Source organism: Artemia franciscana, chromosome 12, assembly GCF_032884065.1.
Source record: "Artemia franciscana chromosome 12, ASM3288406v1, whole genome shotgun sequence".
In the NCBI taxonomy this organism is placed as follows: domain Eukaryota; kingdom Metazoa; phylum Arthropoda; class Branchiopoda; order Anostraca; family Artemiidae; genus Artemia; species Artemia franciscana.
Window position 1 is genome coordinate 18,447,882 of NC_088874.1, and position 13,465 is coordinate 18,461,346.

The 13,465-nt window shown below is 34.2% G+C and overlaps 1 protein-coding gene across 1 annotated transcript in view; it reads left to right on the forward strand.

Moving 5' to 3' along the window:
* The first annotated feature begins 1,615 nt into the window (after positions 1-1,615).
* The window catches only part of LOC136033796 (protein IMPACT-like), a 29,313-nt gene continuing 17,463 nt past the window's right edge, over positions 1,616-13,465 (forward strand). The window contains exons 1-3 of the mRNA XM_065714710.1: positions 1,616-1,735; positions 5,802-5,881; positions 10,191-10,423. Coding sequence (XP_065570782.1) covers positions 5,858-5,881; positions 10,191-10,423 — 257 coding nt within the window. The 5' untranslated portion in view covers positions 1,616-1,735; positions 5,802-5,857. The remainder of the gene's footprint in view (positions 1,736-5,801; positions 5,882-10,190; positions 10,424-13,465) is intronic.

Here is a 13,465-nt window from a genome sequence, read left to right on the forward strand (position 1 = left end):
GTGTTGGCGTCAGGCGGCTTACTACTGCAGTGATTTGTTGGCACTAGCAGTATTAGTATATTGTGTTTTCGTATCGAGTCCAAACTTGTGCTTTTGTACCTTTTCTGGATTTGGTTCGGTTTCGCACCAAGACAGAGCTTAGCTTTTTTTGCACCGAGTCAGTCTATAGTTTGGAATTAGGTCGTTTTTTATCATTTCTTGATCGAGTCGAGAATTATATCACTTTGCAATGTCTCTCAGCTTGTATTCACTTTGTGTCGGGACTAAGGTCGTTTCGACTCAAATCAAGCTTAAGCTCGTTTTTCACTGAATTGAGACATAGCTGACTTTTGAACCAAATTAAGACTTATCCCATTTTTACATTGGTTTAAGAGTAAACTTTTTTTCACACCGTGCCCGGGCTTTGCCTGTTTTTGCACAAAGTTTATCCATAGTTTAGCGCTATAGAAATTAGGAAATAAAGTTTGTTCAATTTTTATAAAATAAGTTCAAAATCCCCTATCACGTTGCCCTGTTCAATGAAGATCAGCTATATACATTCAAAAGCCAAATACAATATGTTCTTCATTTCCCTCGAGCATCAAATTTTCTAATTTTTCTAGCGCTTTTTTTAATCTTCATTTTTTGAATCTTCACTCACATATATCATGATTCCTCACAAGTGCTACTTACTAAAGATGCATTGTTTCACCGTTCTCATGTTCTTCACTCGTAAAACAAACGTTGACCAAAAATTTGCCCCATTTTCCTAACCATATTCACTAATCACCAGCTTTTATAATTAATTCTCATGAATAAAGACAGATTTTAGGCGTAACATACGAAATCAACTTTCTTTGAAGTAAAATTTCGGCTTAACAGTTGCTTTCTAGAGTTTTAAATTTATTATTTATTTATTTTAATCACTGAAGATGGCGATAAAAGGAAGATGTGCATATAAATCCAAGATAGCCCACTAATGACACTTGAGGGTTAAAATGAACTTGGGTGTTTATAATCCAGGTAATTTAAGCCCAAAGTCGTCATTTGGGTTTCACTTTCCATGTGTTTTCGTGGATAAAAACGGATCAGAATAACTTTCCATTCAGGTTTTTGCGATTAGAGATCCTTTTCACTTTTTTGGAAACTGAAGCTGGGAACTACATCTCTGGCGCAATTTTCAAACAGGCCGAAGAATATTGAAGCATATGGCTACAATAAAGATAATAAAATGGCTACAGGAAAGAAGATTATTGTGGCAGGAATGAAGAGGGCCAGTTTACACTCCAAAGTGCAGGCAACCTAGATAGTGAACTTAAACTCATAATCTGGAAGCCAGGATTCCAGAAAAATCAAGACAATAAGTGGCAGCCTTTCTGCTTGGGTTCTTTAGCTTTTTATCACCCATTATAAATATTTCTTGAATTACTCAAATCCCTGTTAAATATTTTCAAATCTTACATTGTAATTAACGTATTCCACTAGTTTTTATTCTCCAAGCGTCGTCTTTGCTTTTCTATTTCTCGTTGTTGCAGTCCAGCAGTTTTCGCTTTTCAAGCCGTCTGACTGAGCAGTAAAGTGTTTCAGGGAATAGTCACGAAAACCGCCCTAAAGTCATTTTAGGTTTTTGAACTTTAATTAAAGTGTCATCTCTTTTTAAATCTGCTATTCTTAGAGGGCTCATTTTAAGCGTCGTTTTTAAAATTGCTCGGCATTGTTTCAAGCCCGATATTTCTCTTTGAATTACAATTTTCTTGTGAGTATTGGCGATTTTATTGAAATTTTTTTATTATGTTCAAAATTTAGACATTTGTGATTTTAGATGAATGTTTCAATTACCTGACAAGGTTTTACATCGTCCTACCCAAAATTTCCAACCCCTTTGCACTCAATTTCTAATTGGTATGCTTCCTAACCTACAAAGTGTATGAATTTTTACTCCAGGTGATATTCAAAGAAGCTCAGCTCAAACAAGTGTAACTATAAGTCATATCCATAGCTCATCCCTCATAGCTATGTTGTACCTCCCACTTATCCAAGCTACACCATTCCAATAATAAACAAATGTTCTGTGCTCAGTGAAGAGAGCTACCATCTTTGCCCTCTAATGACAATGATGAAGAGCTCAGGACAGATAAAAATCCAATGTAAATAGAAGGTATTGTTGTGCATGAAAATGGATCAGTAGTACCAATACTAGAACAGAATACCAACATTGGCACAAATAGGAGAGATTTGTCCCCAGACAGCAAAACAGGGCCAACTACAAAACATAAACAAAGGAAATCTACAACTCCCCAAGCAGTCTACAACAAAGATACACAGTGCGTCATCACAGAACAAGAACATTTAGCCTAGTGCTATTAGAAATTATTATAGAGGAAAATAGAAAATATTTCCCCTGTGATTTTGAAATTACAAAGTCAATCCAAGAAATATTGAAGAATTCCAAATTTGAGCTTGAAGTTACGAATGAAAGAAGGAATATGCTTTTATATCTACAAGGTGAAGATAAGGCTATAAAGCTTTTATCCATCACCACACTGCAACATCCCTATAAAGACAAAAGAATAAAACTATAGTAAGAGGAATAATTAAAGGTGACTTTCAATACACTTATCCATAGAGGAAATCAATGAGAGCTTACTAAACCCAACAGCTATGAAAGATACAGTAAGATGGAAAAGGTACAATAAAGATTCTAAAATCTTGAAGATAGCCTTGCAGTATTAATTATTTTTCAGGGTAGGACCCTACCACTAAATACCTGGTCCTTTGGAAAAAGAAGGGAGATACACTGATACTATTGCAGTTTCATCTAGTTTTATCACAAGTTGTCTAAAATGCATATTACTACATATAGCAAGATTCTGATGATTGTGTATTGTTTCTTTGCCATTATTAGAGAAGTGCATCCATTTTTTAGCTTTCTAAAATCCCCCTCCAACAAGTCTAAAAATGCATAAAAAAGTGGGAATGGTTCTGAAGCTGAGAGAAATGTTAGGGGTAGATAATGTGAATGAATAATGACATAAAAACAATATGCAATCATCAGAACCTAGCTATATGTAGTAATTCAAAAAACTCACAAAAAACTAAAATATCTTGTTTTCAAACTTTTAAAACCACAGATTCTTCTATTGACTCTGCCCAGTTTCTGTCAAAAATAGAGTTGCAGTGATAAAACATCATAAAGATAACAAACAAGGCTTAACCAATCAGCAAAATTGTGACCCAAAAGTAGGTCACAAACATCAAATAACAATTCAACCATTCAGAATACAAACCTTGCCCCACTGCCCATAAGGCTCATGGACTAATTTGCTTTGCTCTATATGTAATGTTAATATAGGTAAAACTGGATGTTTGTTTTGTTCAAACAGTTGATTAGTTTAAACTTGAAAGTAAAAGTGAAAAAAACCTTTTGACTTCCTACTGTACAGAAATTACCAGTGAAAACTGGAATTAGTATTTAAAATATAATTTCACTCATATTGTATATCTTCAAAAGTAACCTAGGCCAAAGTTAATTCAGTTAGGCAAATGAAACTTTCAGGAATAGGTTCAAAGCCTAAGTCATTCCTGGGGAAGGTTTTTTGGAATATTAAATCCACCCTTACCCCTCCAAAGGGAACTTAGATAAACTAGTGGAACTTTCCTGAAACTAGTCTAAAGCACAAATTAGGGTCTTGCCTATAGGGCAGAAACAAGATTGGTAAAAAAGAAATGTGTTATTTAATTATCTTTCCAAATATAATGAAACTGTTGTCATACTTGTGTCCCAGCACTAACACCCCCCCCCCCCTACCTCTAATCCATCCAGATATAGGCTGGCCCCTGACTATAAGGCTATACAAAATTTTGCAGATTTTCTTTTTCAAATTGACTTTATTTCAAATAATCAGTTTACTATTAAAAAAAAAATAAACATCAGAAATAATAGAACCCCCCCCCCAAAAAAAAAAATCATCAATCCTTCAACTATAGAAGCCAAAGTCAACCTGCAAATTAATAAACAAAGGAATTCTTCTAGTCTGGAATGGTGGCCATAATAATTTGAGGAACTAGATAGTAATTTGTTCATAAATACCAATTTTATAAATAAAGCTCCAAATACCTTTCTAAAGAGTAAAATAAATTGTTTACTAATTTGTACAAAAAGAGCAAGCAAGAAATATGCATAAGTTGCAGTTTAGGAATAATACCCTGGGTTAGAAAGGTTCTCAGCTGTACAGTTACAAGCTAACCTATATAATGTGTATGATACTAATCTTTTTCATCAAAAACAGGATCATACCCTAAGTAATGTATGTGCTACTGTTCATAAAACTAGTGTTTTTATTTAAACTACCAGGGTTATTCTGTTTTGGCTTAATTTAACTACTCCATGATACCCTTGGTTATAGATTTCAATGAAGTTTCCTATGTGTATTTCTTTTATTGATGTATTAGCCAACTGCCCAGCTTTGCTGTGGTTGGCCAACTTACTCCCATTTCCTGCTACAAAAGCAAAATTTTTAAACACCAAAAGGGTAATCTGTGTGCTAGAGAACTTCATTAAGAGATCTAATATAAATTGAAACATGTTCTTTTACACATTTAAGCATTGTAAATTCTTTTTTTATTAAACATTTCAAAACACATCAATCATGTCTAAATTTTTATTTAAATTACTAAAATGGTATAAACTCATGCTTTTAGTGCTTCATCAAAGCACAATATGCTTCTTTCCTCCACAACTCCTCTATCTTCTGCTTGACCTGCTTCTACTGTATTACTACCCCTCTCTAATCCACCCCCATATGCTCTTTTTAATCTTTGCCTCCCAGAGAAGATAATATGTTTAAAGTTTTAGTCCAATTGGTTCCCTCCTTTTAACACTCCCCTGCCATGAGGAGTTGTATGCATCAAGTTTCTGGCCATTGGTCCATACATTTAGTAATTAGTTCTACTGTTCTACCTATTAGGCTCTCTATACTAGATAGCCTGACAAAGAGGTATGGTTTTCAGCCTACATTATTAAAAGACATTTGAACATTTTTGACCCATTAAAGCACTGGTAATCTTTAATTCTGTTCGCCTAATTTTAAAACAAATCAAACATATATCAACTTTCAAAACATATTTAAACATTTATATAAACTATTAAAACTTGTAAAAACATGATGCAAGTGCTATAACACAGTGCAAAGTTCTATAGCACAATAAATTACTCCACCTCCAGCCCTCCTCACTTGACTTTTACCTGCCAGAGAGGGCTGTACCTGTCAAGTTTCAGCCCTATTGGTCCTCTTATTAGGAATCCATAGGAATCAGGTAATAGAACAGACAGAAGGACAAACAAAGAACTTCCTAGTAGGGAATAAGATGTATATGATTGAAAACTAACCTCTAAAGCTCAGGAGGGCAGAGTGGGGGGAAGGCGCTTTGTCCCCTAGACTTTGAAAAACACTCTTTTTGGTATTTTCATTCATGATTTAACCTTCCCCCCTCCTAGGTTTAAAAAAATATTTTTTTTTCTATTGTAATTGAAAAAAATCATTTTCCCTCCCCCATAAAGTTTTAGGTAAATTGGTGCACCTGACAAGGTCAAACTTTAACAAAAAAATTTCTATCCCCTTCTTGACCATCAAAATTTTGAGATGGAAGGTGGTAGTGCCAAGTTGTACATCTGTATAAATAATCCTTTGGGTCTTTAAAATTCAGCTTTGTCACACTTGTGTGATATCATTAACTGGAATATCTGAACCTATCTTGGTTCTTAAAGGCCTGGGCATATAGGCCTGTATTACAAAACCATTTATTCCAGTGTTACTTTCTAGGAGCCTACCTTTGGCCATTCCTGCTGTATATATTTGAAGCTCATTGTGTTTCTGTCATGGATGAAAACATTGAAAGGCAAGTAAGTTTGTGGTGCACCTTCTTACTTCTTAAAATAATCTAGTTGGTCTTCTAAAAACATTTCCGTGGAGTTGAAAGCAGCAGAACTCTAATTCTTTTCCTGGCTACAAATGCAGTGCATCAATGTAATCAGAAAGGCCTCTAAGATAGCGTCACCTTGAAATAAATTTATATGGTTTAACCTTAAGATAGCATGTTTAAAATAAGATCTTCAGATATCTCCAAAATCTAACTCATTTTGAACACTGAAGAAATTGTAAAAATAAAAAACAACGATGGGACATATTTTATTTAAAAAAAAGTAAGGCATGAACTTTAAAATAATTGGGCTGTTAGTTTAGCTTATGCTGTAAAAATAATGTTTAGACTCTCAAGTAAAAAATCCAGCCATAGGATAAGATTTAAAATAAAAGATATTTCAACTAAAAACAACAAAATGATTCAATAAAGCAATCATAAATCCCCATAACAGCACCATGACCTGTAAAGGAAGAGGATCATGAAACAAGACTTTTAAGCATTAAACTTTTAGATTATTAAACATATAAATTCACATACAATTTGAAACATTTACTCACTAAATAAAAGGAAGGAAAAAAGGGGAAAAATACATATATACCAATTTGAAGATAAAATTAACCATTGAAAGATCAACAACCGAATTTTTGAAGGCTCCAAAGGAACGGCAGCCCTGTGCTATAGCTTGGAGCGTATTTGATGCTCTTGAAGAAGCCACCAGAGGGTTAAAATAAGACCGATTGCAAGGCGATGCAGGGATTCTTATTTTGTAAGATCAACTTAAGTAATATAAGTGCCAAAATAGGAGGTTGAAAGACCATTGCAAGTGTCCCTTGCAGCCATGCGAAAGTAAAAGAAGCACATACAAGGACATAAACTGAACATATGTTTCAGAGGGGTTTGACAGCTGATGTATTTGCAACCTCTACAACTAGTCTTGCCTTCTCTTGAAGAGACGCTATAATGCGCAAGTGCGACTGGAATGTAGACATCTATGTAGCAGGACAATAAGCAATGTATGATTGGATCAAGGTAAAGAAAAAAAGCCGTTGGGTAGGTTTAAGGAATGTGTATTTCAGCTTAAGTAGGACACCCAGATTCTTTGCGACTTCAACTTTTAATGTATTTGTCATTCGTAATGTGGAAGTTGTAAGACAAATTGTTATCAAGAAGAATTTGAAGGAAGCAGACATAACCACTTTCAGATCTAAGGAGAGTATCACGTGACGTATTTACCAGACAAAACCCGGAAAAGCTGTAGAAATCCTAGAAAAGGTGGAGAACTTTTTTTTATTTTGCACCAATTCTTTTTCCAACATTCTCTCCTAACATTTAAATTTCCTGGGCCAATTTCAAAGGATTATCCTTATTATCCTGGATGTTACTTAGGAAAACCCTATAGTTTTGACAAACTGTTGTTGTTAGGCCAATGGAAATATGTATTTGCTAAAAATGATTTTTTACACGGGTAAATTATCAAAACAATAATTTCTGATTAATAGTAACTAACTCTTAGCTTTGCACCTGGTTCCTGAAGATACACGTTTGCTCAGAAACAAGTGACTTCGCGACAATCCTGTAGCTGTAACTTGCACCAACAAGACGAGGCACTCACATCATACTTACATACTTACGTCTCTGGATTCATTAGTCTCAGATCTATCCTTTCACTGAGCCAGAATCATGATATTAAATAAACCTTTTTTGGAGAAGGATCTAAATTTACTTTAGAAAAATAGGAAAATTGTCCCTTTTTTAACAGTTTTCTACGAATATTTAATGCATTTTCCATCTAAAAATACTGCACACTGAATTAAAAAAATAAAAGTTTGTTAGATTGGTAGAACTGAATCAAACAGTTCGTGGTAACAAACTGTAGTAAGGAGCGACCCGGCTCAATAGTAACCAAAACTCTAAAAAATTGAATTTTGATATCAATAGCTACATCAAAAGAATCGCATTTTAATGCTGATTTTAAATATATAAGTTTGATCAAGTTTAGTCTAACCCTACAAGCCTGAGAAAATTTGCCTTATTTAAGAAAATAGGGGGAAACACCCCCTAAAAGTCGTAGAATCTTAACGAAAATGACACCACCAGATTCAGCGTATCAGAGAACCTTACTATAGAAGTTTCAAGCTCCTATCTACAAAAATGTGGAATTTTGTATTTTTTGCCAGAAGACAAATCACGGGTGCGTGTTTATTTATTTATTTTTTTTCTTTTTCCCAGGGGTCATCGTATCGATCAAGTGGTCCTAGAATGTCGTAAGAGGGCTCATTCTAACGGAAATGAAAAGTTCTAGTGCCCTTTTTAAGTGACCAAAAAATTGGAGGGCATTTAGACCCCCTCCCACGCTCTTTATTTCCCAAAGTCAACGGATCAAATTTTGAGATAGCCATTTTGTTCAGCATAGTCGAAAACCATAATAACTATGTCTTTGGGGGTGACTTACTCCCCCACAATCCCTGGGGGAGGGGCTGCAAGTTACAAACTTTGACCAGTGTTTATATATAGTAATGGTTATTGGGAAGTGTACAGACGTTTTCAGGGGGATTTTATTTTGTTTGGGGGTGGGGCCGAGGGGAGGGGGCTATGTTGGAGGATCTTTCCTTGGAGGAATCTGTCATGGGGGAAGAAAAATTCAAGGAAAAGGGCGCATGATTTTCTAGCATTACTATAAGAAAACAATGAAAAATAAACATGACAACGTTTTTTCAACTGAAAGGAAGGAGTAGCATTGAAACTTAAAACGAACAGAGATTATTACGCATATGAGGGGCTCTAAAAATACTTTAGCATAAAGAGCGAGGTATTGAGGAGGAGATAAATACCTCGCTCTTTATGCTAAAGTATTTTTAGTAATTTCAACTATTTATTCTACGGCCTTTCTGATTCAGGGGTCATTCTTAAAGAATTGGGACAAAACTTAAGATTTAGTGTAAAGAGTGAGGTTTTAACGAGGGTACAAACCCCCTCGTATACATAATAAAAATATAAGAATATGAAAGTTTGTTACGTAAGTGTATTCTTAAGTTACGAATATATTTTACTAATAAAAACGTTTGTTAAAAAATTAAAAGTTCTAGTTGCCTTTTTAAGTAACCGAAAAATTGGAGGGCAACTAGGCCTCCTTCTTCACCCCTTATTTCTCAAAATCGTCTGATCAAAACTAAGAGAAAGCCATTTAGCCAAAAAAAGAATTAATATACAAATTGCATTTTAATAATTTATGTGCGGAGAGCCAAAACCTAACATGCATTAATTCAAAAACGTTCAGAAATTAAATAAAAAAAAAACTAATTTTTTTTAGCTGAAAGTAAGGAGCGACATTAAAACTTAAAACGAACAGAAATTACTCCGTATATAAAATGGGTTGTCCCCTCCGCAATCCCTCGCTTTTTACGCTAAAGTTTGACTCTTTGCCACAATTCTATTTTTTAAAACAATTAAAAGCTTTAGCGTAAAGAGCGAGGGATTGCGGAGGGGACAACCCTTTTTATATACGGAGTAATTTCTGTTCGTTTTAAGTTTTAATGTCGCTCCTTACTTTCAGCTAAAAAAAATTAGTTTTTTTTATTTAATCTCAACTATGGAATGATCGTAAAATTGCCGTCTTCCATTGATATATTAAAGCAGCCGCAGAGAACTAAGAAAAATCTAAGGAAAAATAAGATACCAAAAATTGCACAGGGAACGTAAATCAGACCATGATGAATACCAATATAAAATGCCAAGTAACCTAAGATCCTCTTCATAGCCTAAGTTGAATATCATCTTGCCATCCGATGACCTGGTGATTTATCCTTACTGATGGTATTATTTTCACAAAGTGAACTCTATATCCATGCTTGGAACACCAAAAAGAGGAAGGATTTTGAGACTCGATAAGAGCCCTAGAATCATAGTCAATGCAAAAGTAATGCTTATGGAGAGAACAATGCTTCCCCCATGCATATTTTTTTTCTCCCCAGGGGCTACAATAAAGAGAAGATAATTATTGAGAGTTGTCCAATAATCCAAAAATTCACCCACTTTTAAAGAAGCTTCAAACTTGCGATTTCCCTAAAATCTGTGTACCTCATGTAAGGCAATGTTGTAACTTTTATAGAGTTGATACAAATAGAAGACTGCCTGATTTCTTATTTCCAAACTATATTTCATTCGTTTCAACTATACATGCTTCATTTTTAAAAGTTTTTTAGTGTATCGTAACTGATTGGCTATTACACTTTTACGTCTGATTCATGCGTGCTAAGATATATCTGTACATATGCTTAATCTGTTTTCAGAAAGAAGAAATTGATGCCATCAGCGCTATTTATCAAGAAAATTGTCAATGTGAAGACGAGAATTTTCAGACCTACAACATTAGAATTGCAGACGGTGACTTGATAGCCAATCTTATAGTGACACTACCTCCTGAGTATCCATCAGTTGGTCCTCCTTATTATTTGCTCAATTGTCCATGGATGTCCAGAAAAGATAAAGAGGAGCTGTCGAATGAAATTGAAAGGGTTGCTGAGTAAGAAAAAAGAAAATTAAATAATTAGAAAAAAGGAGAACAAAGAACTGTTATAGCCTCCAAATACCCTTGCTACACTATTGAAGCCATTCTTATATTAAAAAAAATATGAAAAAGTTTTTTTTAAATGAAAGTACGGAGCGACATTAAAACTTAAAACAAACAGAAATTACTCCGTATATGAAAGGGGATTTTCCTCCTCAACGTCCCGCTCTTTACGCTAAAGTTTGACTCTTTCTCTTAACTCTACTTTTTAAAACAGTAAAAAGGAGGAAAAGCCCCTTTCATGTACGGAGTAATTTCTTTTCGTTTTAAGTTTTAATGTTGCTCCTTACTTTCATTTAAAAAAACTTGTTTTTTTTTAATTTAATTTCTGGACGTTTTTTAATTAATGCATGTTTTGATCTTAGCTCTTCGCACATAAATAATTAAAACGAAATTTGCATATTAATGTTTTTTGGCTAAATGGCTTTCTCATAGTTTTAATCGGAAGATTTTGAAGAAAAAGGAGAGAGGGAGGGAGCCTAGTTGCCCTCCAATTTTTTTATTACTTAAAAAGGCAACTAGAACTTTTAATTTTTTAACGAACATTTTGTTAGTAAAAAATTTACGAATTAACTTACTTAACGAACTTCTATATTCGTATGTTTTTATTGCGTATATGAGGGAGTTCACCCCACGTCGATACCTCGCTCTTTACACTAAAGCTTAAATTCCGTCCCAATTCCTTAAGAATGACCCTTGAATCACAAAGGCCGTAGAATAAATAGTTTAAATTACTAAAAATACTTTAGCGTAAAGAGCGGGGTATTACGAAGAGGTAAACCCCTCATATGCGCAATAATTTCTGCTCGTTTCAAAGTTTCAATGCTGCTCCTCACTTTCAGTAGAAAAAACTTTTCATATTTATTTTTTCATTGTTTTTTTAAATAATGCTAAAAAATCCTGCACCCCTTCATTGAAAGTCTCTTCCCCCATGAGAAGTTTTTCTATGGAAAGATGCTCCCAAGTAACCCCCCCCACCTCAAATCTCCCTCCCAAACCAAAAATACCCCTGAAAACGTCCGTACACTTCCCAGTAACCATTACTATATGTAAACACAGGTCAAAGTTTGTAACTTGCAACCCCTCCTACGGGGACTGCGGGGGAGTAAGTCGTTCCAAAAGACATAGTTATTAGGTTTTTCGACTATGGTGAATAAAATGGCTATCTCAGAATTTTGATCCGGTGACTTTGGGGAAAAAATGAACGTGGGAGTGGGCCTAGGTGCCCTCCAATTTTTTTGGTCACTTAAAAAGGGCACTAAAACTTTTAATTTCCGTTAGAGTGAGCCCTCTCGCGACATTCTAGGACCACTGGGTCGATACGACCACCCCTGGGAAAAAAACAACAACAAAAAAAACAAATAAACACGCATCTGTGATTTGTCTTCTGGCAAAAAAAATGCGAAATTCCACATTTTTGTAGATAGGAGCTTGAAACTTCTTCAATAAGGTTCTCGGATCGCTGAATCTGATGGTGTGATTTTCGTTAAGATTGTATGACTTTTAAGGGGTGTTTTCCCCTATTTTCTAAAATGAGTCAAATTTTCTCAGGCTCGTAACTTTTGATAGGTAAGATTAATCTTGATGAAAGTTATATATTTAAAATCAGCATTAAAATTCGATTTTTTTTAATGTAACTATTGGTATCGAAATTCTATTTTTAGAGTTTCGATTACTATTGAGCCGGGTCGCTCCTTACTACAGTTCGTTACCACGAACTGTTTGAAATCCCATAGTAGTTTATTCGCAGCATTTAAAGCGGCTTTGAATTTAATGTAAGCCCATCAGGGGTTATGATAACGAAAATTTGGTGTATTATTGATTTTCACTATTATATGTATTCTTTGTTATAGTCTATTATGTAGTCTTTTTTCTTTTTTTTAAGGGCTCTATTAATTTTTACATTAAATTCTTAATTTCAGATACGTTTTTGAGAGTAAAAAAAAGAAGAAAAATCAAAAAGTAACTTTTTCAATACTCAAAAAGTGGTTTTGAAAAATAATAATAGTTTGTAATCAGCAGATCCTACTTTTAAAATTGTAGCTAGTTTTTGACGACGCTGGAAAAGGATTAAGTTTCCTCTATCACAGGTAGCAACTGTTTCTATTATCAAAAATAAAAATAGTTTCTTGATTATCTTGATTATATTTCTATTTTTCTTCTGATTTTGATTATCGATCTAGTTTTTCCATTTACTTTAACTGATCCATCATAAGACAATTATTAAGGTTCATAAAAAAGATGTGTATGCCTTTGTCTTACCAAATCCACATTTTCCTTTAAGATGACTGGTGTGACTCATTAAAGGTTTTTCCTACTTTATAAAAAGAATAAATATTGTTTCTCTGTAAAATAATAAGTAAGCTTAAACTCGATTTTGACTTTTGATTATGTTGATATTTGATCGTTTTAATTTATTATAATATACCGATTTTGATTATATTCTCCAGATCAAGAAGATGTGTAGTCAAGGGCTGGTCCTGTGTACTAAAAGTTTAACTAGGTTACAGAAGGAAAACATCCTGACAGACTAGATATTAAACATGTATTATTGGTGAAATAAACGATAAACCCACCCCCTTCTCCTGCTTGCCTCCCTTCCCTCAATTTCGCCTGTACTATGCTTTATGCCATGCTATTTAATAAAAGCACTATAACAAGATACTTGGACCTTTGCAGGTAGCTAGTTTGTTTTGGAAAACATGGCTACTGTTGTAGGCTATTTCTGGATTGGGTTACCTAACTAAGCTGAATCTGAATTACCTGAACTTGTGCTGTAAGCAATTTCATAAGGAATCCCATACATTTTGGTAGTCTGAGCCAAAAATAAAATAATTGATGATCCTCTTTTTCTTTTTTCTCCATAATTCAATCTTTAGAGAACTACAAGTGCTTGTGAAGCAAAATAAAAATAGAAGGAACTCAGTACCTATTTATGTAGGTAGTTTTTATCTGATATTTTATTGCGATTAAATGTCCCACGTTCTTTATATAAAG